General features: G+C 39.8%; 2 protein-coding genes across 2 annotated transcripts; both read left to right on the top strand.

Moving 5' to 3' along the window:
- Positions 1 to 8169: 8169 nt before the first annotated feature.
- On the top strand, positions 8170 to 13634 carry PCDHB6 (protocadherin beta 6). Its single transcript, XM_033180913.1, has 2 exons — positions 8170 to 10649; positions 13448 to 13634. Exons 1-2 carry the CDS (start codon positions 8403 to 8405, stop codon positions 13499 to 13501), a joined length of 2301 nt encoding a protein of 766 aa, XP_033036804.1. The 5' UTR covers positions 8170 to 8402; the 3' UTR covers positions 13502 to 13634.
- Positions 13635 to 13931: 297 nt separating this feature from the next.
- On the top strand, positions 13932 to 17196 carry LOC117065723 (protocadherin beta-17). Its single transcript, XM_033180909.1, has one exon. The coding sequence runs from the start codon at positions 14133 to 14135 to the stop codon at positions 16521 to 16523; it is 2391 nt and encodes a 796-aa protein (XP_033036800.1). The 5' UTR covers positions 13932 to 14132; the 3' UTR covers positions 16524 to 17196.
- Positions 17197 to 26149: the final 8953 nt, after the last annotated feature.

Genomic DNA, 26149 nt, shown 5'->3' with positions numbered 1-26149 from the left:
TTTGTTATTAAACATTATTATATATCATGTACTATTATTACTACTACATACTTTCGGTGTACTGGGCTATTTTCTGAGTACTTTATACATATCTCATTTAATCCTCAAAATAATGGTACAATTAGTGTCAACATTTTCAAGGTGAACAAACTGTAACACACAGAGGTAAAGCAATTTGCCCAAAGTCACTGTCTAATGAGTTTGGGCTGCTGTAACAAATACTATAGATTGAGTGGCTTATAAATAACAGAAAGTAATGTTTTACAGTGTTAGAGGTTGGAAGTCTAAAGTCAGGGTGCCAGCATAGTTGAGTTCTGGTGAGGGTCCTCTTCCAGGTTTCAGAGCGCTGACTTCTCCTTGTATCCTCACATGGCAGAAAAAATGCAAGACAGCTCTCTGGAATCACTTTTATAAATGCACTAATCTCATTCAGGGCTGCTTCTTCGTAACCTAATTACCACTCAAAGCCCTACTTCCTACCATCATGTTGGGGGTTAGGATTTCAACAATCACCTAGCTAATAAGAGGTGGAAATAGAATTTGAATCCAGGCAAACTGACCCCAGAGAAACTGCTTCATGTTTATTAAAGAATTTTTTTTTTTTTTTTAAGCGAAAAGGTCTTGCTATGTTACCCAGGCTGGTTTTGAACTTCTCAGCGCAAGTGATCCTCTTGCCTTGGCCTCTTGAGTAGCAGGCAGATGCTACCCTGCCCAGCTCAGAAATTGCTGTTTGTTTGTTTTTACTTTTTTCTATTTTAAAATCTATCAAAATTCAAAAGCGTGCATACAACATGTATGTACAATAATAATAATAAACAATAATAACATGGTCCCTCATCTACCCATTACCCAGCTGAAGAATTAGAATGGTGCCAAGATGCTATGCCTCCATCATAACATCCTTCAACCCTATGAAAAAGAAACAGTTTTCTGAATTTTTACTTGTTTGTTCTTCTTTATAGTTGCAATAGAAAAGCTTGTATTCCTAAATGATTTATCATTTAGTTTTATCTGTCTTTGCAATTTATATAAATGAATTTTTATAGTATGGATCCTCTGTGAGCTTGCTCTTTTTAATCATTATGCTGTTGAATTTATCCATGTTAATTCAGTTCATTCACTTAATTCTTCCATAGTATTCCATTATATAAATGGAGTACTATGAACTTTAAAATACTAATGATTTACTTTTTGGTTGTTCTAAGAGTTTTGTTACTACAAACAATGCTGCTATAAGCATTCTTGAATATATTGCCTCATTCATTTCGGCAAAGGTTCCTTTTGGGCACAGGCACAACCAGGAAGGGATTATCTGGGTCATACCAAGAATCAGGAAAATATTAAAGTGAATGAAAAAGACAACAAAGAGATGCTGACACCAAGATGACAGTTGTTAGAATTATCTGACAAATATTTATACACAGACCTCATCAAAATGTTTTAATGAGCAATTATGAACATATTTGAAACAAATGAAAAACAGTCTCAGCAAAGAAATCAAAGATATAAAGAAATCCCTGTGGAAATTTTAGAAATGAAAGATATAATAATGGGGCCGGGTGTAGTGGTTCACGCCTGTAATCCCAGCACTTTGAGAGGCCAAGATGGGTGGATCACCTGAAGTCAGGAATTCGAGACCAGACTGGCCCACATGGTGAAACCACGCCTCTACTAAAAACACAAAATTAGCCAGGCGTGGTGGTGCATGCCTGTTACCCCAACTACTTGGGAGGCTGAGGCAGGAGAATCACTTGAACCCAGGAGGCGGGGAGGTTACAGTGAGCCAAGATTGCCCTGCTACACTCTAGCCTGGGTGACATAGCAAGACTCTGTCTAAAAAAAACCAAAAAAAAAAAAAAAACAAAACAAAACAATAAAACAAACCCAGATATAATAACTGAAATAAAAACTCAAGATAATGGGCTCCACAGCAGAATGGAAGGAACAAAAAATCAATGAACCAGAAAATGGAACAATAGAAATTACCCATTCTGAAGAAGAAAGAGAAAATAGACCATAAAAAATGAACAGAGGCTCAGGAACCTGTGGGGCCATATCAAAAGATCTAACCTTTGTGTCACTGGAGTCCCAAAAGAAGGCCAGACGGAGGGTGGAGCTAAAAAAAGTACTCAAAGGAATAATGGCTGGAAACTAAGCACATTGGCAAAAGGCATAAACCAGAGATTCAAGAAGCCAAACAAATCCCAAACAGGATACACCCAAAGGAATCCACACCAAGAGGCATCATAGTGAAATTTCTGCAAACTAAGGACAAAATATCTTTAAAGCAGTGAAGGAGAAATGACACCTTACCTACAGGGCAGTAACGATTTGAACGAGAGTAAATTCCTCATCAGAAACCATGGAGGCTAGAAGGAAGATGCACAATATTTTTTAAATGCTGAAAGAAAACAACTGTCATCCCAAAATCCTATATCCAGTGAAACTACCCTTCAGGAAAAGAATTTGTTGCCAGTATACCTACCTTAAAATATTTGCTAATGCAAGTTCTCCAAACAGAAAGGAAACAATTTAAAAAGCAATCTTGGAACATCAAGAAGGAAGAAACAACACAGGAAACAAAAATATGAGTAAATACAACAGACTTTTCTTTTTCTCTTGAGGTTCCAAAATTATGTTTGGTGGTTGAATCCAACATTATAACACTTTCTAAATGTGGTCCTAAGTGTATGTACAGGAAATATTTAAAACATGTTATAAATGAACGAGGGCAAAAGGACACTAAGGGAGGTACATTTTCTATGCTTCATTTGAACTGGTAAAAATATCAGTTACTGATATCAATCAGTAAACTGATAAGTTGTGTATATATAGTGTAATACCTACAGTAATCAGTAAAAAGCTATAAAAAGTGATACACTAAAAAAAAAAAAACACACACACACACACTACAACTAAATCAAAACAGAATTCTAAAAAATGTTCCAATAACCCACAGGAAGGTAGAAAAATGAAAACGGAGAAACAAACAAAAAAACACAGAAAACAAACAGGAAACAAAAAATGGCAGAGTTAATCTCGACTAATCTATAGTTATGTTAAATGTAAATCGTTTGAGCACATCAGTTAAAACAAAAACATTGGGAGAATGGGTTTGAAAAATTATGACCCAACTATATGTATCAAACTTAATTTCAAATATAATGATATATGCAGTTTGAAAGTAAAAAGACAAAAATGTATACAATTATTAATGAAAAAATAAAGCAGGAGCTGGGTGCAGTGGCTCACGCCTGTAATCCCAGCACTTTGGGAGGCTGAGGCAGGAGGATCACCTAAGGTCAGGAGTTTGAGACCAGCCTGGTCAACATGGTGAAACCCCGTCTCTATTAAAAATACAAAATCAGCTGCTGTGGTGGCGGGCACCTGTAATCCCAGCTACTCCAGAGGCTGAGGCAGGAGAATTGCTCAAACCTAGGAGGTGAAGGTTGCTCTGAGCTGAGATCACACCATTGCATGCCAGCCTGGGAGACAAGAGTACAACTCTGTCTCAAAAATAAAGAAATAAGGCCGGGCGTGGTGGCTCAAGCCTGTAATCCCAGCACTTTGGGAGGCCGAGGCCGGTGGATCACGAGGTCAGGAGATCGAGACCCTCCTGGCTAACACGGTGAAACCCCGTCTCTACTAAAAATACAAAAAACTAGCCGGGCGAGGTGGCGGGCGCCTGTAGTCCCAGCTACTCGGAGGCTGAGGCGGGAGAATGGCGGAAACCCGGGAGGCGGAGCTTGCAGTGAGCCGAGATCGCGCCACTGCACTCCAGCCTGGGCGACACAGCGAGACTCCGTCTCAAAAAAAAAATAAATAAATAAAATAAATAAATAAATAAAATAAAGAAATAAATAAAAATTAGAATAACTAACTAACTAAATTAATTAATAAAGCAGGGGTAGCCATAAGGTCATATAAAGTAGACATGAGAGCAAAGAAAATCATCATATAAAGTAGACATGAGAGCAAAGAAAATCATCATATAAAGTAGACATGAGAGCAAAGAAAATCATCATATAAAGTAGACATGAGAGCAAAGAAAATCATCATATAAAGTAGACATGAGAGCAAAGAAAATCATCATATAAAGTAGACATGAGAGCAAAGAAAATCATCATACAAAGTAGACATGAGAGCAAAGAAAATCATCATATAAAGTAGACATGAGAGCAAAGAAAATCATCAGAGACTGCATGGGACATATCAGAGACATATCAGAGACTGCATGGGACACAGCAGGATATTGTATAATGATAAAAGAAGAAAACATAGCAATCCCAAATGTATATATAAAAAACTGCAAAATGTATGAAGCAAAATCTGACAGAAGGAGAAATAGAGAAATCCACAATTACAACTGGAGACTTCAATGACCTTCATCAATTGATAGACCAACAAGGCAGAAAATCAGCAGCGATACAGAAGCACTCAATAATACCATCAACTAACAGCATCTGATTAATATTTATAAAACACTCCAATACCAGAATACACCAGAATAAACAATACCAGAATACACATTATTTTCAAATGCTCACAGAACCTATGTAAGATAACCATAACCTCAGCCGTAAAACCAACCTCAACCAAATTAATAGTGAAATCATACAGAGTGGGTTCTCTAAGCACAATGAAATTAAACTAAAAATGAATAATGGAAAGGTAAGAGGAAAACCTTCAAATACTCGGATATGTAGCAACATACTTCTAAATAATCTATGAATCAAAAAGAAGATCTCAAGGGAAATTTAAAAATACATTGACCTGAATTGAAAATGAAAATACAACACATCAAATTTTGTGAGACATAGCTAACACAGGGCAGAGAGGAAAATTTTATAGCACTAAATATGTACATTAGAAAAGAGGAAAATTTTCAAATCGGTCACCCACCAGTTTATCAGTTTCAAGCTTCTACCTCAAGAATCTAGAAAAATATGAAGAAAATAAACCCGAAGCATTCAGAAAGAAGGAAATAACAAAGATAATAGAAGAAATCAAGAAAATTCAAAGCAAATAGAGAAAGCAATAAAGAAACAAAAAACTAGTTCTTCAAAAAACATTTAAAAAAAAAGACAAACCTCTAGCAATACTGACAAAGTGTCTTACCCAATCATTTCAGATTTCAAGTGTGATTTAGTATCAAATCCTTTATATTTTCAACTTCCTTGCAACATATCTCCTGTAAATTGAGTTTCTTTAAGTGATTGCTTATATATCATCTCTAACTTTTCCCTGTATTACTGTGTTTTCTTTCCATATAACTAAAGAAGAGTTTTAAGAGAGTCAATTTGTCCTTGAAGGTCTTTTTCTTTCTCTTTTGATAAACTTGAATAATTTTTTAAAATTATAATGGGATTAACTGAAACATAAAATGGAAATCAGCTTGATCAGCTATGCAGTACGGGTACAGGTTGGGCATTCCTAATCCAAAAATCCAAAAATAGGAACTGCTCCAAAACCGGCAACTTTTTGAGCCAATCTAATGCCACAAGTAGAAAATTCCACACATAAGTACATAATGCAAACTTTGTTTCATGCACAAAATTGTTTAAAAATATTATACAAAATTACCTTCAGGCTATTTGTATAAGATGTACATGAAACTTAAATGAATTTCATGTTTAGACTTGGTTCTTATTCCCAAGATATCCCAGTATGTACATGAGAATATTCTAATATCTAAAAAATCTGAAATCTGAAACACTTCTGGTCTCAAGCATTTCGGACAAAGGCTGCTCAACCTGTCATTACAGGCTAACTAAATAAAATTAATTTTAACATACTTTACAACGTTCAATCAGTTAAAATACTATTTCAGCTTGCTGGTAACAGTCCAGCTAAATTAATCTATCACTTCACTTTAGCATACACGAGCATAAAGAATATGGGGCATGGTGCTTTTTCACATTGTCTACTTTTGCATCATGTGTCCAGATGAGACCAAGGTTTTTGCTCCGCAGTTAATAAAACTGAGCTTCAAAATATGATTAAGATGATTCCCAGTGAATGATGAAAATGTTCCGTATCTTGAAAAAAGTGTGAGTTACACACATGAATCCATTTTTTAAAATGGCACAGTTAAGATTGGTGCATTTAAATTTCTGTAAACATTGCCTTAAGAAAAGAACTATACAAAGTAATCGTTGAACAGGAAGCAGAGAATGGAGAGAAAGGTATAGACAAAACGAGACAACAGAATGTTGTGAAACTGATGGTGTATGGAGGCTTATTCTGTTTACTTTGTATATGTTGGAATTTTTCCATAATAAAAATTTTAAGTTAATGAGTCCTTGTGAGAACATGTTTACGAATGCAAAGTTAATTCAGTCTACTCTAGCCAATCAAATCAAAGCAAAAGAGAGAAACATTCTCCTGAGATAATCTAATGTAATCCATTTTCTATAAAAAGGCAGTATCTTGATAGACCCAACTGATACCTTTTTGGGTATTTTGAGATATTATCCTCTTTCCATATAACTACCAATGTTATCAAAGACTTTTCAAGGATCTAAATGGAGTTTGACAAATACTGTACCGCTGATAAATTTGCTTTGAAGTAAAAAATAATTCAACAACCTATATTCGAGGATGCCTGGTGGTGCTTCAGAGAAAGAGAGTGAATAAAATACTTCGTGGATGCCGTTTAGCTGGAATCAGAACTCAGAATGCTCACTGAAAGAAGAAAGCATTTAAGATTGAGCAGGAAATAATGGCCTTGTTTCAGCAAAGAAGTGACACCCTTCCAAGATGTTTATTATTGTTGGTTTTACTTCATAAGTTCATTTTGTTACTCACATCCTCAAGGAACAGTGTATTCTCAGTAGCATCTATCAAGTGAACCCTGGAGGCTGGTCACATTCATAATCTTTTGTTTTTCTGGCTACATAGAGGTGATTTTGAACTATAAGATCATCTCAGCTATTTAGAGTTTAGATTTTATTTAGCCTTATTTATTTTACCTAGAGTTTATGTATTTGAAAATATTCTGATTTTTAATCTTCTATCACCTTGGCTCTTACCGGAAGTGAACTTTGTTTGAGCTCAATTGATTTCACCTCTCAATAAATATGAAATCAATCTGAAATGAATTGAATTGTTTGGCATATTTTGCCTCTTCTATGTGCACTAATCTGTTTCACACATTTTCAGCTTGTTTAGAGATACATGTTCCAATGTATCTGAGCAGAAACTAGTGAGATGGGAATGGATATAGCCATAATATTCCATCATTGAATTCCATGGCATTCACTCAAATGTAATTCACCTTTTTTACAGTACCTTAATTTGGCCTGTGTTTATAGGACTTGGTGTTCTTTTTGCTGTGAGAAGATGGTGAAGGTAATTCTTGAATGTTTGTTTTCTGCACTACGTCATGTTTGGACAACAGGGTAATATATTTGGAACTTGATTAAATAACGTAAGAGGGGAATTTGATCAAAAAAGTTAAAATAAAATGCACAAGCCTCTTAAAACAATGCCTAATTCTATCCATGCAAAAATGGGGTAGAATCCTAAAATGCTTATGACAAATACTTGATTGCTTCTAGTCCCTCTTTTAAATACGTTAATTTACTTATATATGTGTATCATAAATACTTCGTTGCCTCAGTTTCCCTCCTAATAGCCTAATTGTTCTTTCTACTGTGCGGGTGTAACTATGTAACAAAGTAAGTTTTTTGTTCATACCATTTACGAGTGTATAATTTAGATAATTTATTGTTTATTTTACCATTATTGTTGCTAACAAACTTCATTGTTTTGCATTGTTTGTTGGGACAATTAAATAGTGTACCTCTTGGACTCATGGATTAAATGGCTCATCAGAGATAAATTGCACTGCTGAAGAATCAAAGGAGAAAGATTGAAGTGTAGAATCTGCATTTCAATCTTTCTCCTTAATTAGCACCACCAGGGAATTTGATTCAAGTTCTAGAGGGGAGTGAACCCAGGAATTGGCTTAAAAGCAAAAACGTACACACAAAGAAACCAAAGCTCGCAAGCAATTATTTATGCATGTGGTCCACGCACTCAGTCTGAGAAACACTGACTCGACTTAAAAGTCTTTATAATGCTCAGATTTCGGAAATGCTATTGACCTGAAACATCTCATGAAGTTATTAGTTTGAACGCGAGGTGGCGGTACAAGCTAAGAGAGTGAATGGAAGTTCTGCAGACTCGGTGGACTCTGTTTCACCCAGAAGCCAAGTGAAAATACAGACCACATTTACAGCTAAAGCTGAGATAGATGTGTCCGGGAAGGCAGTCGTCGCCAGACAAGTTGTAAGAACGAATTTAAAAATCTGCAAAGACATCTGAGAGGGTCGACGGTGGATGTGGTGATTGGGAGCTGAAAAGGATTTTTCTTCTGTAATCAGACAACAATAGACACGATGCAAACTAAAGTACAGAACAAGAAAAGGCAAGTGGCATTCTTCATTTTATTGATGCTTTGGGGAGAGGTAGATTCTGAATCGATTCAGTATTCCGTATTGGAGGAGACAGAAAGTGGCACGTTTGTGGCCAATTTGACAAAGGACCTGGGACTGAGGGTGGGGGAGCTGGCTGCACGGGGCGCTCGGGTTGTTTTCAAAGGGAACAGACAACATTTGCAGCTTGATCCACAGACCCATGATTTACTGCTAAATGAAAAACTGGACCGGGAGGAACTGTGTGGCTCCACTGAGCCGTGTGTGCTACCTTTCCAAGTGTTACTGGAAAATCCCTTGCAGTTTTTTCAGGCTTCCTTGCGTGTCAGAGATATAAATGACCACTCCCCGGAATTCCCTGCCAGAGAAATGCTCTTGAAAATATCAGAAATTACTATGCCAGGAAAGATATTTCCTTTGAAAATGGCACACGATTTAGACACTGGCAGCAACGGCCTTCAGAGCTACACAATCAGCTCCAACCCTCACTTCCACGTTCTCACCCGCAATCGCAGCGAAGGCAGGAAGTTCCCGGAGCTGGTGCTGGACAAACCGTTGGACCGCGAGGAGCAGCCCCGACTCACGCTAACGCTCACCGCGCTGGATGGTGGGTCTCCGCCCAGGTCAGGGACCTCCGAGATTCACATCCAGGTTTTGGACATCAATGACAACATCCCCGAGTTTGCTCAGGAGCTCTATGAGGCGCAAATCCCTGAGAACAATCCCCTGGGCTCTCTGGTTATTACCGTCTCAGCCAGAGATTTAGATGCAGGATCGTTTGGGAAGGTATCTTACGCCCTGTTTCAAGTCGATGACATCAACCAGCCGTTCGAAATAAACGCAATCACAGGAGAAATTCGGTTGAGAAAGGCTTTGGATTTTGAGGAAGTTCAGTCTTATGACGTGGATGTTGAGGCTACAGATGGTGGGGGCCTATCAGGAAAATGCTCTTTAGTCGTCAGGGTCCTGGACGTGAATGACAACGCCCCTGAACTCACCATGTCGTTCTTCATCAGCCCCATCCCAGAAAACTTGCCAGAGATCATAGTGGCAGTTTTCAGTGTTTCAGATGCAGACTCTGGGCATAACCAACAGGTTATTTGTTCAATAGAGAACGATCTCCCTTTTCTACTAAGACCTTCCGTGGAGAATTTCTACACCCTGGTAACAGAAGGGGCACTGGACAGAGAGAGCAGAGCCGAGTACAACATCACCATTACCATCACTGATTTGGGGACACCCAGGCTGAAAACCCAGCAGAACATAACCGTGCAGGTCTCCGACGTCAATGACAACGCCCCCACCTTCACCCAAACCTTCTATACCCTGTTCGTCCGCGAGAACAACAGCCCCGCCCTGCACATCGGCAGCGTCAGCGCCACAGATAGAGACTCAGGCACCAACGCCCAGGTCACCTACTCGCTACTGCCGCCCCAGGACCCGCACCTGCCCCTCGCCTCCTTGGTCTCCATCAACGCGGACAACGGCCACCTGTTCGCCCTCAGGTCGCTGGACTACGAGGCCCTGCAGGCCTTCGAGTTCCGCGTAGGCGCCACAGACCGCGGGTCCCCAGCGCTGAGCAGCGAGGCACTGGTGCGCGTGCTGGTGCTAGACACCAACGACAACTCGCCCTTCGTGCTGTACCCGCTGCAGAACGGCTCCGCGCCCTGCACCGAGCTGGTGCCCCGGGCGGCCGAGCCGGGCTATCTGGTGACCAAGGTGGTGGCAGTGGACGGCGACTCGGGCCAGAACGCCTGGCTGTCATACCAGCTGCTCAAGGCCACGGAGCCCGGGCTGTTCGGCGTGTGGGCGCACAATGGCGAGGTGCGCACCGCCAGGTTGCTGAGCGAGCGCGACGCGGTCAAGCACAGGCTGGTAGTGCTGGTCAAGGACAATGGCGAGCCTCCGCGCTCGGCCACTGCCACGCTGCACGTGCTCCTGGTGGACGGCTTCTCCCAGCCCTACCTGCCTCTCCCTGAGGCGGCCCCGGCCCAGGCCCAGGCCGACTCGCTCACCGTCTACCTGGTGGTGTCATTGGCCTCGGTGTCGTCGCTCTTCCTCTTGTCGGTGCTCCTGTTCGTGGCTGTGCGGCTGTGCAGGAGGAGCAGGGCGGCCTCGGTGGGTCGTTGCTCTGTGCCCGAGGGCCCCTTTCCAGGGCATCTGGTGGACGTGAGCGGCACCAGGACCCTGTCCCAGAGCTACCAGTACGAGGTGTGTCTGATGGGAGGCTCAGGAACAAATGAGTTCAAGTTCCTGAAGCCGATTATCCCCAACTTCCCTCCTCAGGGCACTGAGAGAGAAATGGAAGAAACCCCCACGTTTCCGAATAGCTTCCCATTTAGTTAAGTGTGGGATTATTTTACTAAATCTTACTTATGTTTGGAGATCTCTTTTAACTTAAAGTTACATGTTCTGTTTCTTTTCTATTTTACCTCTATTCTTTAGGTTGAAATTTTATATAAAGTAAGATACTGGGTGTCTTAGTATTTCCTGTTCATGCTTAGGAGTTTATTAGTTCACTTGAGGGTACTTGACAATATGAACACAAAGTAAATTTTTATTTGCATGCTTTTTAACTTTTGAAATTAAATTATCTATTCTTCCCCCACCCAAAAAAAAGTATTGTAAATCCTTAAGTAAGATTATATTTCTAGCTATTGGTAAAAGTTGTTTCACTGCTGCTATGTAGGACTGTTTTTAAAATGTAAGTATTTAATATTATTTAATCCTCCAATGTCTCATTTTGCAGTAACTCCTACAGTGTGTAACACTAAAAATAAGAACTAATGATGGCTAAACACTAAAGTAGCCATTCATACTTATGCATATTTTAGTATCCCATAATAGTCAATCCAAAATTTTTGTGACTATAGACTTTACTGAAGTGTCAACACATTAGTTTGTGAGCCTCATGTAAGAACATGATGGTCTTAAAAAAAAAAAGTCATACCAATTATAAATGCTTAATAAATATTTGCTGAACATTAGTAACATTCTAGTACTGATTTTTTAAAAAACTATTGTATCTACAGCAAAATGCTAATATCCTCTGTACAATAAAATATCCTTGCCAATGAGTGAAAGTATGAAATATCACTTCTTAGTCAAATCACTATTGCTTTCCTTCAAAACAGAAAACACTCTTGACTCTTCTACTTACCCTACATACCACTACAGAAAATAAAATACTTAACAGTACAGTTTACCTTTTTGTCTTTGTTTAACAATTTGAAAGTTGAAAGGCTTTCAGAGTATATTTGCCAAACTCCTTCTCTCACTTTCTCAAGATATTTGGTATCTACCAAAATCTAAGTAAGGTATTAGTGGCAGGTTATTTGGTAACATCAGATTTTCCCTTCTAGTGTTGTGTAAGCATCATTTGCCTGTATTAACCATAAAACCATTTACCTTCACAGTTTAGCCCATATTTAGTCTTATTTGTGTCAGTTGTGTTTGTGATATTTCATTTAAAAATCCCTCTTTCAACTTTCTATCAAAGGTAAGCAATGTATATTAAAATGACCATTCAGTGAATATTTTATTTTATTTTGAGATGGAGTTTTGCTCTGGTTGCCCAGGTTGGAACGCAGTGGCACGATCTTGGCTCACTGCAACCTCAGCCTCCCAGGTTCAAGTGATTCTCCTGCCCCAGCCTCCTTAGTAGCTAGGATTACAGGTGCATGCCACCACACCCAGCTAATTTTTATATTTTTAGTAGAGATGGGGTTTCGCCATCTTGACCAGGCTGGTGTCAAACTCCTGACCTCATGATCCACCCGCCTCAGCCTCCCAAAGTGCTGGGATTACAGGCATGAGCCACCACACCTGGCCAACTATTTTATTTTTATCCTTAATTGAAGTGGAACTGGGCTGAACTAAGTTATATTTGACTGTGTTTTGTGTCCAGATAAATGAACTGACTGTCATGGATGATTACCAACTGATTAAATGAGTGTGGAGAACATTTACTGTTTTGTGTTCTCAGATATATACCCTCTTCTCCTTAGAACAGCATTCTTCCTTGGTGAGATTCCTTCTTCCATTGTTCTCACTCCAGTCACTTGGCTTTTAGTTGAAGCAGTAGTGTTTTTCAATATCCCCATCCCCTTAATCCTAGAGAATGTACACTGGGGTGGTATCCTATCCAATGCAGACAGGTCAATACCCTTCCTCAGAAAGTATATTTTTGACTTTGTCAACTTTGTTGTTTTCTTTACATTTGTAGAAAAGACACTGCCTAGGTTCTGAGCTTATATTGATTTTTTTTTTTTTTGAGACAAGTCTTGCTCTGTTACCCAGGCTGAAGTGCAGTGGCATGATCTCAGCTCATTGCAACCTCCACCTGCCAGGTTCAAGTGATTCTTCTGACTCAGCCTCCTGAGTAGCTGGGACTACAGGTGTGTGCCACCATACCTGACTAATTCTCATATTTTTAGTAGAAACGAGGTTTCACCATATTGGCCAAGCTGGTGTCGAACTCCTGGCCCCCAGTGATCCACCCACCTCAGCCTCCCAAAGTGTTGGGGTTACAGGTGTGAACCACCACACCAGGCCTATATTGATTTTTAATAAGACAAACCATCTTTTTCTCTAAATTTCACTGGGCATTGCACATAATAATTTTATAAAGGAAAAAAATCTGAAATGGTGGCCAGGTATGGTAGCTCATGCCTGTAATCCCAGCACTTTGGGAGGCCAAGGCAGGCGGATCACTTGAGGCCAGGAGTTCGAGACCAGCCTGTTCAATATGGTGAAATGTCATGTCTACTAAAACTACAAAAATTAGCCTGGTGTGGTATCACGCACCTGTAGTCCCAGCTTCTCAGAAGGATGAGTCAGGAGAATTGCTTGAACCTGGGAGATAGAGGTTGCAGTGGGCCAAGATTGAGGCCAGTGCACTTCAGCCTGGGCAACAAAGTGAGACCATGTCTCAAAAAAAAAAAAAAAAAAAATCCCAATGGTTATGTAGACCAGAAACTAACAAGAAACAATATTTTATTTTCTTTCAGGAGTTACAGGCACATTACAATTTGAGAGTGAAACTAGATTTTGAAAGTTCATGATTTCTTTCAGTAAAATAGAACAAATTAGCATTTTTGTAACAGAATGTAAATTCTCCAAGACCAAGAATTTTTATGTTTCATTTACTGTATTATCCCAAGAAGCTACATGAATGTCCGTACAGGTAAATACTTGTTAATAAATGAATTTGCCTGGAGCAGAGTTTTGTGTGCTGAACTTGCACCTTTATAAGGAAGATGAATATAGCTATAGACATTACTTTTGCTGTAACAACCATTCTTAGCTACCTGAACAAGGCCACATAATAGGCGGGGGAAAAGGGAGTATATAACAGGCTATGACCTAAAAGGCCTGCTTTGTGTTTTAGCTATCACAGTATATAGTGTGCTTTGAAATGAAAATTATCTGAAGTTGTAAAGCAGAACGCTTGGTGGCGCTGCAGGCTAAGAGTGAAAAACTGCAGCATCAGTGTCTCCTTAAATGCTGTGCGGGTTTTCTGGCAGCTCGAAAAGGAAACACTTTTTCACCACTGGGGATAGGTTTCAGAGAGGCAGCCATCCCATGTCCGTCCATGTTAAAAAGAACTAACTCAAGATATTTAAATCAAGATAGCTGAGTTGGCTGTAAAGCAATTATTTTGTGATTAATACTGCATCTTTTGGACCTTGAGGAATGATGGAGACGCCGCTCCCCAAAGCACCAGAGAAAAGGCATGTGACCGCCATTATTTTCTTATTACTACTGTGGGAGGCGGGCAGCGCTACCATTAAGTATTCAGTTCTAGAAGAGAGGGACAGCGGCTCTGTTGTGGCCAACTTAGCAAAAGATCTGGGGCTGGGTGTAGGGGAACTGGCCGCAAGGGGCGCCCGGATTCTTTCCAAAGGGAACAAACAGTATTTGCAGCTCGAACGGAAGAGTGGGAATTTGCTCCTAAAAGAAAAATTGGACCGGGAGGAGTTGTGCAGTGACATAGATCCATGTATACTGCATTTCCAGATGTTACTGAAAAATCCGGTGCAGTTTATTCAAGGTGAACTACAGCTCCAAGATGTAAATGACCATGCCCCAGAATTCTTGGAAAATGAAATCCTCCTGAAAATCTCTGAAGGCAGCCATCCAGGGACTTCATTTCCTTTGAAAATAGCTCAAGATTTGGACGTAGGTAGCAACACAGTTCAGAACTACACAATTAGCACCAACTCCTATTTCCACCTTTTCACTCGCAATCACAGCGACGGCAAGAAATACCCAGAGCTCGTGCTGGATCAAGCGCTGGACCGTGAGGAGCAGCCCCAGCTCAGGTTAACCCTCACAGCGCTGGATGGTGGGTCACCGCCCAGAATTGGGACTTCCCATGTTCTCATAGTGATTGTAGATATCAATGACAACGTCCCTGAATTTACTCAGCGGCTCTACGAGGTGCAGGTCCCAGAAAACACCCCTGTAGGTTCCCTCATCATCACTGTCTCTGCCAGGGATTTAGATGCTGGGACCCATGGGGAGCTCTCCTACTCATTTTTTCAATACTCAAATCAAGTCATTCAGGCCTTTGAAATAAACTCAATCACGGGAGAAATTAGACTAAAAAAGGCGTTGGATTTTGAGGAAATTCAATCTTATCATATGGAAGTTGAGGCCTCAGACGGTGGGGGTCTTTCAGGAAAATGCACCGTAGCCATAGAAGTGATGGATATAAACGACAACGCACCGGAACTTACCATGTCCTTACTCATCAGTGATATCCCAGAAAACTCCCCAGAAACAGTGGTCGCTGTTTTCGGAATTTCGGATCCGGACTCTGGGAACAATGGAAAAATGATGTGTTCCATCCAAGACCACCTCCCTTTCCTTATAAAGCCTACCTTAGAAAATTTCTACACCGTGTTAACAGAAGGAGCGCTAGACAGAGAGAGGTGGGCCGAGTACAACATCACCATTACTGTCACAGACTTGGGGACACCCAGGCTGAAAACCGAGTACAACATAACCGTGCGGGTCTCCGACGTCAATGACAACGCCCCCGCCTTCACCCAAACCTCCTATAACCTGTTCGTCCGCGAGAACAACAGCTCCGCCCTGCACATCGGCAGCGTCAGCGCCACAGACAGAGACTCAGGCACCAACGCCCAGGTCACCTACTCTTTGCTGCCACCCCAGGACCCGCACCTGCCCCTCCTCTCCCTGGTCTCCATCAACGCGGACAACGGCCAACTGTTTGCCCTCCGATCGCTGGACTACGAGGCCCTGCGGGAGTTCGAGTTCCGCGTGAGCGCCACAGACCGCGGCTCCCCAGCGCTGAGCAGCGAGGCACTGGTGCGCGTGCTGGTGCTGGACGCCAACGACAACTCGCCCTTCGTGCTGTACCCGCTGCAGAACGGCTCCGCGCCCTGCACCGAGCTGGTGCCCCGGGCGGCCGAGCCGGGCTATCTGGTGACCAAGGTGGTGGCAGTGGACGGCGACTCGGGCCAGAACGCCTGGCTGTCGTACCAGCTGCTCAAGGCCACGGAGCCCGGGCTGTTCGGCGTGTGGGCGCACAATGGCGAGGTGCGCACCGCCAGGCTGCTGAGCGAGCGCGACGCGGCCAAGCACAGGCTGGTAGTGCTGGTCAAGGACAATGGCGAGCCTCCGCGCTCGGCCACTGCCACGCTGCACGTGCTCCTGGTGGACGGCTTCTCCCAGCCCTACCTGTCGCTCCCGGAGGCGGCCCCGGCCCAGGCCCAGGCCGACTCGCTCACCATCTACCTGGTGGTGGCGTTGGCCTCGGTGTCGTCGCTGTTTCTCTTGTCGGTGCTCCTGTTCGTGGCTGTGCGGCTGTGCAGGAGGAGCAGGGCGGCCTCGGTGGGTCGCTACTTGGTGCCCGAGGGCCCCTTTCCAGGACATCTGGTGGACGTGAGCGGCACCGGGACCCTGTCCCAGAATTATCAGTATGAAGTTTACCTGGCAGAAAGTTCTGAGAGCCAGTTCAAGTTTCTTAAACCGATACTTCCCAACTTCTTGGGTGAAGGGACTGGCAGGGACAGCGAGGCAAACTCCAACTCCAGGAATGATTTTGGGTTCAATTAGGAATCTGACAACAGGTCATGATAAATCATAGAATTCACTATTCATCTGTAAGTTCCCAATTCTCTCATTCACACAGAGTCACATATTCACACATTAGTGATGGCTGTTATATTTATAGCTATTTCAACCTGCTGGACTATTTTCCATTCCCTCTAATTTTTGTTGTGGTGGTTATCAGCTACGTTAGTTATAGCATGTGCACACAATAGCAGATAAATGGTGTTTCCTAGGGTTGTTGTTTTTGTTTGGTCAGATTTTGGAACTCACAGGTGTTTTCAGGTTCCCAATATTTGAACTTGTTCATTGATACGTTATGATTAAGAGAATGGTGTTTCTAACTTTCTGATTGTCATCAGCATGACTCTAAGTCTATTGTAAATCACAGCTTTTAGTTTAAAAAATACTTCTCATTTATACAAAAATTTTAGTAATCTTGTAAATTGCTGCATTTCTGTTGTGTTGTTTCAAAAACACTACTCTTCCCTCAAATGAACTAATATTTTACCTAGGTGATGTTTTCTCTCTTGAATTTTTTCTTTCAAAATTGATATTTATAGACCATCGGGTGTTATTCTAAAGGATTCAACTCCTATTACATGAAAGAATAATAGAAAAACGTTGGTTGACTTGTGATTGCTTTTTTTAAAAATAATAAATGGCTTTGGTATGTAAATAATGATTCTCCTTCTTTTAAAATAATATATAGCAGCCGGAGTGCAGTGGCTCACACCTGTAATCCTAGCACTTTGGGAGGCCGAGGTGGGTGCATCACCTGAGGTCAGGAGTTCGAGACCAGCCTGGCCAACATGGTGAAACCCATTTCCACTAAAAATACAAAAATTAGCTGGGCATGGTGGTGAGCGCCTGTAATCCTAGTTACTGAGGCTGAGGCAGGAGAATTCCTTGTGCCTGGGAGGTGAAGGTTGCAGTGAGCTGAGATCATGCCACTGCAGTCCAGCTTGGGTGACAGAGAGAGATTCCATCTCAAAAATAAATAAACAAACAAACAAACATGATTCAAACATACAGTAAGTACAAAAGAAAGCAAATTAACATCATTATTCCACCAGCAGAACTAATTTCATTAAGTCAACATCATTCTAAAATATTTCAATGGATGCATATAAGAATAAAGTAATAGATGAAAATAATTTTATAAAATGGACCTATAATAAACTGATAGCTTCTGATTAAAATGATCAGATTGAATACAATAAAACGAAGTGTGAAACTATATAACTTGCTTAAGCTTTGATAAGTAGTCCCTGTAAAGGTTAAAAAGCAAGATTAGATGCATATTAAGACGTTAGCATTACTTAACCACCTGCTTAAAAATGAGCAAATAAACATTTTATACCCTTTCTCTTCTTTCTTAACCTTACTTATCCTTTTAGAATTAAATATATATTACCTTATCAATACTTACAACATTTACAATGTATTTTGAAAGAATACTTGCCATAATTGTTTAGGCATTTCATATTTTTTTTTTTAGACGGAGTTTCACTCTTATTGCCCAGGCTGGAGTATAGTGGCACGATCTTGGCTCATTGCAGCCTCCACCTCCTGAGTTCAAGCGATTCTCCTGCCTCAGCCTCCCAAGTACCTGGGATGACAGGTGTGCATCACCGTGCCTGGCTGATTTTGTATTTTTGGTACAGATGGGGTTTCACCATGTTGGTCAGGCTGGTCTCGAACTCCTGACCTCAGGTGATCCACCTGCCTCGGCCTCCCAAAGTGCTGGAATTACAGGTGTGAGCCACCACACCTGGCCAGCATTTCAAATTTTTTAAATTTTAATTTAAAAGTCATATAATGCTACTTTTTCCCCCAATTTTATTCAAGTCTGACTGCCCAGGGTAACCACTTTTTATGCTCTTATGTGTTTTCCCATATTTACTTCCCTATTTTTAAAATCACATATGCTTATAAAGTGCTTTTTCTCAAATCCCAGTTTTAGATATCCAGTTTTTAAGGGGTACACACACAGACACACACACAATTTGCACATTTCCTCTACCTTGCAATATCAAAATTCTATTTAGATAATGTTTATATAATTTTCACCATAAAAATGTTACTTACACCTAAGCCTTAAGAGTAAAAGCAAAAAGCCTATTTTTTACCTTTAAGGTCATAATTGCCTTCTTTTCCAAATACTTTTTTTTCTATGTACATTTTTAAAAATTATCCACAAAATTTGTAATGTCTGAAGCTTAAGTTAAACTCATAAAGAAATCTATTGGTTCTATTCTTTTCTCCTGGAGCCATCCTGGAGCTATTCAGGGTCTTGTTCCATTGTACATTGTTTGCTCTCTAGACCTACTACACAGCTGGCACTTTGCTTTTCCCACTAACTTGGGAATTTATCTTCCTCTTCCATTTGATTTCCTCTTCTGGATGTTACATCTTCCTCTTGTTTGGTTTTCTCCCTTAACTGTCAGAAGAATATTTGGTAATAAATCTTTTGATCGCTTGAATATAAAAAATTTCAGATGTCAGAAACTCAAATGTCTATTTGAAGATTTTGTTGGGTGTGGAATTATAGGTTAGGAATTATTTGCTGCTAGTATTTTAAAGACATTTCTCTGTTGTCTTCTAATCACCAAAGTTGAGATGATCATCAACATTCTGATTACCCACTCTTTTCTGAGAAACTTTATTTTCCTTCTAGATCCCTGATTCTCAACCAATGGCAATTTTGCCATCTTTGGTAAATGTCTGGCAATTATCAAACATTTGGCAATGTCTGCAAACATTTTTGACGGTCACAGCTGCCAACAGTGCTGAGGCTGAGAAACCCTACTCCAGATACATTAAGGTTCTTGTACATATCTCCAGTGTTCTAGAATGTCATCATTGTGTCATAGTGTAAGAATTTTGGTCTTTTATTGCACTAGTTACTCAGTGAGACTTGCCAATCTTGAGACATGTTCTTCAGACTAGAACAGGCCTGTTAGGGTTTTTTTTAATTAAAAAATTATTTCCTCTACTAAATGGTTTTTGGTTTTTTATTCTGCAATTTCTGTTAGTTGTATAGTAACCTGGTTTGATATTTAATTTTTCTTATCCTTGTTCTATCTTCTGTCTTTATTTTCCTGGATTCCAGTAAATTTCCTCCATGGCTGAATTTTGAGCTTTTGCTATCATCGTTTTACTTTAAAAAGCTTTTTCTTGGTCTCTGCATATTTATTTCTATAGTAACCTTGCAGTTTTAAAATTCTTTGGTGAGATATAATTTACATACCATAATATTCACTTTTTAAAAAATTGAGTTTGGTGGTTTTTAGTATATTCCAAGGGCTGTACAGTTATTACCACTATCTAATTCCAGAACATTTTTCACATTTTCATCAGCACAAAAAAGAAACCTGTTATGCATAAGCAGTCACTCCCCATTCCCTCCTCCTTCCAGCCCCTGGAAACCACTAATCAACTTTATGTTTCTTTGGATTTGCCTATTCTAGACATTTCATGTGAATTGAATCATAGACTATGTCTGGCTTCTTTCACTTAACATAATGTTTTCAAGGTTCATTCATGTTATAGCATGCATCAACACTTCGTTCTTTTCTATGGCTAAAAAATATCCCATTGTATGAATGTACCACATTTTGTTTGTTCATCAGTTGGTAGGCATTTGGGTTTATTTTCACGACTTGGCTATTATGAATAATGCTGCTAGGAACATTCATGTATGGGTTTTTGTGTGAACATGTTTTCATTTCTCTTGGGTGTATACCTAGGATTGGAATTACTGGGTCACATACTGACTCTATATAAAACTTTTGGAGGAATTATCAAACTGCTTTCCAAAGTGGCTATACCATTTTACTTTCCTCTTAACAGTGTATGAGGGTTCCAATTTCTCTACATCCTCACCAACACTTATTTTTTGTTATTATAGCCATCTTAGAAGGTGTGAAGTAGTATCCGATTGTGGTTTGAATTGCATTTCCTAAATGACTAATGATGTTATATTTCTCTTCATATGTTTATTGTTCATTTGAATATCTTCTTTTTTTTTTTTTTTTGTTTTTGAGACGGAGTCTTGCTCTGTCGCCTGGGCTGGAGTGCAGTGGCCGGATCTCAGCTCACTGCAAGCTCCGCCTCCCAGGTTTAGCCATTCTCCTGCCTCAGCCTCCCGAGTAGCTGGGACTACAGGCGCCCACCACCTCGCCCGACTAGTTTTTTGTATTTTTTTTAGTAGAGACGGGGTTTCACCATGTTAGCCGGGATGGTCTCGATCTCCTGACCTCGTGATCCGCCCGTCTCGGCCTCCCAAAGTGCTGGGATTACAGGCTTGAGCCACCGCGCCCGGCCTGAATATCTTCTTTAAAGAAATGTATACTCAAATTCTTTGCCAGTTATCTAACCTAATTTTTTAAATATTTTCATTGTGGAATGTTAGTAGTTCTTTATATATTCTGGATACTAGACTCTTATCAGATACATGATTTACAAATTCTTTCTGCCATTCTCTGAGTTGTGTTTTCACTTTATTGGTAGTGTCCTTTGAAGTAAAAAAGATTTTTTAAAATTTTGATTAGCCCAATTATGTATTGTTTTCTTTTTTTTTGAGACAGAGTCTTGCTCTGTAGCCCAGACTGGAGTGCAGTGGTGCAATCTCAGCTCACTGCAACCTCCGCCTCTTGGGTTTAAGTGATTCTCCTGCCTCAGCCTCCTGAGTAGCTGGGATTACAGGCACCTGCCACCACGCCCGGCTGGTTTTTTTGTATTTTTATTAGAGATGGAGTTTCACCATGTTGGCCAGGCTGCTTTCAAACTCCTGACCTCAGGTGATCCACCCATCTCAGCCTTCCAAAGTGCTGGGATTACAGGCGTGAGCCACCGTGCCGAGGCTATTTTTTCCTTTTACAAAATAAGGCACTTAAAAGCTGATAAACATTGTATGTTTGGGTGAGACTAACTGAGTGGTGGACCTCACCTTAGGGTAACGAAACAAGAAACATTTTATTTGGAGACAAAATGTCAATATCTGTAAGTCTTCTCTCTTGGGCTCACATTGTTCTGCAGAGAGGATTTCAGTAAGGATGGGTAGGATGGAAGTTACTATAAACTTGACACCTAGCACTTTGTAAGCTCCTTGGTTTGAGAGAAAGTGTCTTAATTTTTTTTAACCCACTTTCTCACTAAGATCTCAGTCCTGCCTAAGTTGTGCTGTTGTCCTTTAGTCCAGAGCCCTTCCTATTAAACCACTATGGATATTACACCTCTGATTTTCTGCCATGATGAGAAAAGGGAAAGTGCCTTGCTTCACTGACTAGGAAAGGAATTCTCAGATCTAAATACTCCTTATATATATTTTCAGCCAGTGTTGTTTTTAGCCTCTCCCTGGGTCCTCATTCTGGATTATTACTTTGGCTAGATTTGATTTTCGTACTAACTTTCCTCCTTTTCATTTGAGAGCAAAAACAAAACTGTCAGTTACCAATTGTTTGTGTGCTTCGCATCTTCCAAAATTTTTGTGACTTCTCTCCCCTACGGTTTACTCTCTTCCCATAATTTTTGTCTTTATAACTTTATTTTAAACCCTTGCCCTCTATCATTTACATAAAGTTTCAGGAAAAAATTGAGAAAAACTAGTGTGCTCAAACTGGAGTAAAATGCAGTCCTTACTGTCAGTCATATTGTGCTAATTTTCCTGTACCTGAATCATTTATATTGTTTTATCGCTTGATTTGCTTGATTTCATCAGATGTCAGTCTTTAGATAAGAGTTCATAGGTACTGTATTTTTTCACATGCTTGAGAAATACAATTTAGCAGGGTATAAAATTTTTAGTGGATTTTCTTTTCCTCAAAGATTTGTTGACATTAAATATAACATTAATTCTTCTATCATAGTTTCTACAGTCATCTATAAGTCACTTGATTTTTATCCTTAAGTAGTATTTTTTTTTCAGTAAGAATTCATCAGTACTAGCACAAGGTTTAATGAATTCTTTCCTGTTTGCTGCATTGTTGTCTTTGTACTTGAGCAACAGCTTGGCTATGTATAAAATAGTTGAGCCATAATTTATTTCCCTCAGAATCTTGTAGACATTTCCATTCTGTTTTGGTATGAAATGTTGCTCAGGGAAATTCTGAAGCCTGTTTGCTTCACCTGTAGGTAACTTGTTTTCTATCCTTGAAATTCATTATCTTTATCAGATTGTGTCTTGATTATGGTAATTACACATTACTTTTCCCTGGAACTCCGCGTGCCTTTTCAATCTGCTCATGCAGATATTTTCAAGTATATCATTTATTTATATATGGTAAGTATATTTTCTTTTAAAATCTGCCTTATAGTTCTAATATCTGAAGTTTGTGTGGGCCTATGCCTACTCTATTTTGTTTCTGCTCCTTCTCATTCACGATGTCTTTGTTTCTTTGTAGGACGTGCATGGTTGATTGCCCTTGAAAATTTATTCGTGGGGTATCTACAAGGCCTAGGTTGCACATGTTCCATCTTTCAAAATAGATTTTCATTTGTTTCAACCAGGATATTGGAAACACTATCAATAGTGGACCATCACAAATTAATTAAATGGCTTGAGGCTCCTTGCATCTCAACCTATGTATATTCAAAATACAAATACACAAGAGGGCCACGTGCAGTGGTGCACACCTGTAGTCCCAGCTACTCAGGAGGCTGAGGTGGGAAGATCACTTCAGCTCAGGAGTTCTGTACCCACCTAGGCAGTATAGTAAGACCCCATCTCAATACACACACACACCCCCCAATATGTAGATACAACTTCCCAGGCATGTGTTTTGTTTTGTTTCTTTTTTCTTTTAATTCTGCTCTGCTTAACATCAGGGAGATTTCTATGTAATTCCCTGGAGTTGGAGGCTGAGGGCAGGTTTAGATTGCTGGTGTTTACACTGTATTTACATTATGGATGTATCCCTGAGGGGTCCATTAATATGAAGAGGATACTTCTATAATACGCTGCAACTGTGGTTACACCTGAGCCTTGATTTATATTTCTTTAATCCCACATAGCTTCAGATCAAAGCCTGAGTGCAAATATTTTTAAATTCCCTGAGAGCATGAGAAGTGTTGTTCTGATACTCTGTTTCCCCCTCTATTACAGGCTTCCATAAGAAATTGGGCTTTTTCTGCCATTTTCTACTATGTTTTTGGCTCTTCATTAGTTTTGAAGTTTTTTCTTAAGTTTTGTCCATTATATTTTGTTTTCCTTAGGAGGGTCATATGAATTATCAATACTATCATTTTCAGAAATGACAAGGTCTGTCTAATGTTTATTCAACCTGAAGATTCAGTTTTTCCACCATTTCAATTATGTATTAATTAGGCTATTTTTCCTTTGCATACATTGAATCCAATATTTCATCAACTGAGTACTCTGCTCAGACAAATCAATAATCTCCCCTCTCCACTAGACAGTACTCTCTTCTCAGAGAAGGCTCTTTATCTTATGGGCTTAGAAAAATATACACAGCCATTCATTGCTTAATAGCAGAAATACATTCTGAAAACTGTGTCATCAGGCAATTTCATTATTGTTCCAACATCACAGAGTGTACTTACACAAATCTAGATAATGTAGCCTACTATATACACCTAGGATACCCGGTATAGCCTATTGTTCCTAGGCTGCAAACCTGTACATCATGTTACTGTACTGACTACTAGATAAAATTATAACACAATGGTGTTTGCGTATCTAAACATAGAACAGATAATGCATTGCACTATGACATTACTATAGGTATGGCATCACTAGGCAACAAAAACTTTTCAGTTCCATTATGATCTTCCAGGACCACCATTGTATATGCCATCCACGGTTGACCAAACATCGTTATGCAGCACATGGCTGTATTGAAATAAATATAGGTGAATGAATGTTGAATAAAGTAATAAATAAATTTCAGTCTGTTATTTTATCTGGCTTAGTAAGCCTAAACATAACAAAATATTTTATTTCTTTATCTTCATAAAATACCCATTTATTATTTACAGTATTTGATACTTGCTTTGTTCACCTAATAATATGTCATTTAAAATATGTGACCCAGCTTTCATTTTTAACGTTTATAATATGATGTTGAGCCCTTTCTTACTTCTTTACAAATAATACATTTTTAAAACTAATTTTGACTTACTGTGTTACACATGGAGGAAGAAAGATTTTTATTCACCTTCAGACCATGCTTTGCTTTCTAAAAAAGATATACATCAAATTTATCAAACACTTTTATCCTTAGTCTCTCAGGAGTACATCAGAAATTTTTTATTCTCCCCTATTCTTAAACTAAGTTGTATCAGATTAAGGGACTAGTGCCTTAAAGCTTTGATGATTTTATGTTTCACACTTTTTTTCTTTTACGAAATCTAATTGAGAGGCTCCTATTACTTATAATTTGAGTGAAGGAATAAAATTTTGAGTTTGGATGAATTATTCAGAGTTCAGGACAAAAACCAAAAACCACTCTGTGTGTCTCTAACCAAAACCAAAAAACATATCAGCTACAAGGACTTAGATGCTTATATAAAATCACTGGAAGAACTGGAAAAGCGGAAGTAAGAGAGTCAGCACTGAAATGGTTTTGAAGGCATATGACCACAGCTGCAGCACAGGAATCAGGAAGCTGATGCTACTACTACTACCAAAGTTGTTGCTCCCACAGTGCCCTCTCCCACCTCCAAAACTGATGGCTGCACACCGGCACAGAGTGTCTGGATGCCACAGTGGTCTCCAGTTCCCTATGAAGGTGATGGCTAGACAGAGGAATGCTGACTTGGCTGCAAGCATTCATATTTTTCAGACCTTATTGGTGAACAGTGGAAGACAACCTTTGCCTGTATTCTAAGACTCACATGAAGGAATCTCATTGGTAAAACCTAATTTACATCCAGAATAATAATTCTAAGAAGTCTGAAAAATGGAGTTTTATGCGTTCTAGACCCTGAATTTTTAAAAAATGTATAAAATGAAATAGGAATTGATGGCATATTCCATATAGCACACTGGGGAAACATTATTTGTTCAAAAGGCCTTGTCCTAGCACTTGAATTAATTTCTCTATTGCTTCCTAGGCTTAGCATTCAGTGAACAAGAATTCTTTTGGATACAAGCCACACCGCCAATAAGGAGAGAGGCAGTCATATGTTCCTTTAATAACTGCTCTGAACCAGATAACTTTTTTGACCCTATCTGTTCCTAGTGGGCAGTTGGGGCAATAGGTCAGGTCTAAGTGGGTATGATATAGATGGCTACTGTAACCCAAATATACATTCTCCCCTTATTTATTACTAATATACTTCTGATTTTAGCTGCTTATGTAGGTATGTGAGCTATAGATTATATTCTTCAACTTCTCTTGAAGCCAGGTGTCATCTTGTAACTCAATCATAGACTGTGAGATAAAAGCACAAGTGCCACGGAGTACCTTATGGAAAAAATCTTTTTAAAAAATGAAAGCACACCCTTTCCTTCCTCTTTTTGTTGGCATGAATGGGGATGTAATGACTGGTTATTAGGCAACTATATTGGACAATGAAGTAAAGGCCATGTCCTGAAGATAGCAAATCAATGATGGAACGAGACTGGGTCCCAGATATCATGGAGTGCATTTCAGCCACTAGCCTTC

The sequence above is a fragment of the Trachypithecus francoisi genome, unplaced genomic scaffold, assembly GCF_009764315.1.
Source record: "Trachypithecus francoisi isolate TF-2019V2 unplaced genomic scaffold, Tfra_2.0 Lachesis_group2, whole genome shotgun sequence".
Taxonomy (NCBI): Eukaryota; Metazoa; Chordata; class Mammalia; order Primates; family Cercopithecidae; genus Trachypithecus; species Trachypithecus francoisi.
Note: the sequence above shows the minus strand (reverse complement) of the source record. Positions and strands in the feature narration are given on the sequence as shown.

Excerpts from the sequence above, each read along its gene's own strand:
- PCDHB6 (XM_033180913.1), top strand. The coding sequence starts at position 8,403 with ATGCAAACTAAAGTACAGAACAAGAAAAGGCAAGTGGCATTCTTCATT. Across the intron at positions 10,650-13,447 it reads CCCAGAGCTACCAGTACGAG|GAGTTACAGGCACATTACAA; the intron begins GTGTGTCTGATG and ends ATTTTCTTTCAG.
- LOC117065723 (XM_033180909.1), top strand. The coding sequence starts at position 14,133 with ATGATGGAGACGCCGCTCCCCAAAGCACCAGAGAAAAGGCATGTGACC.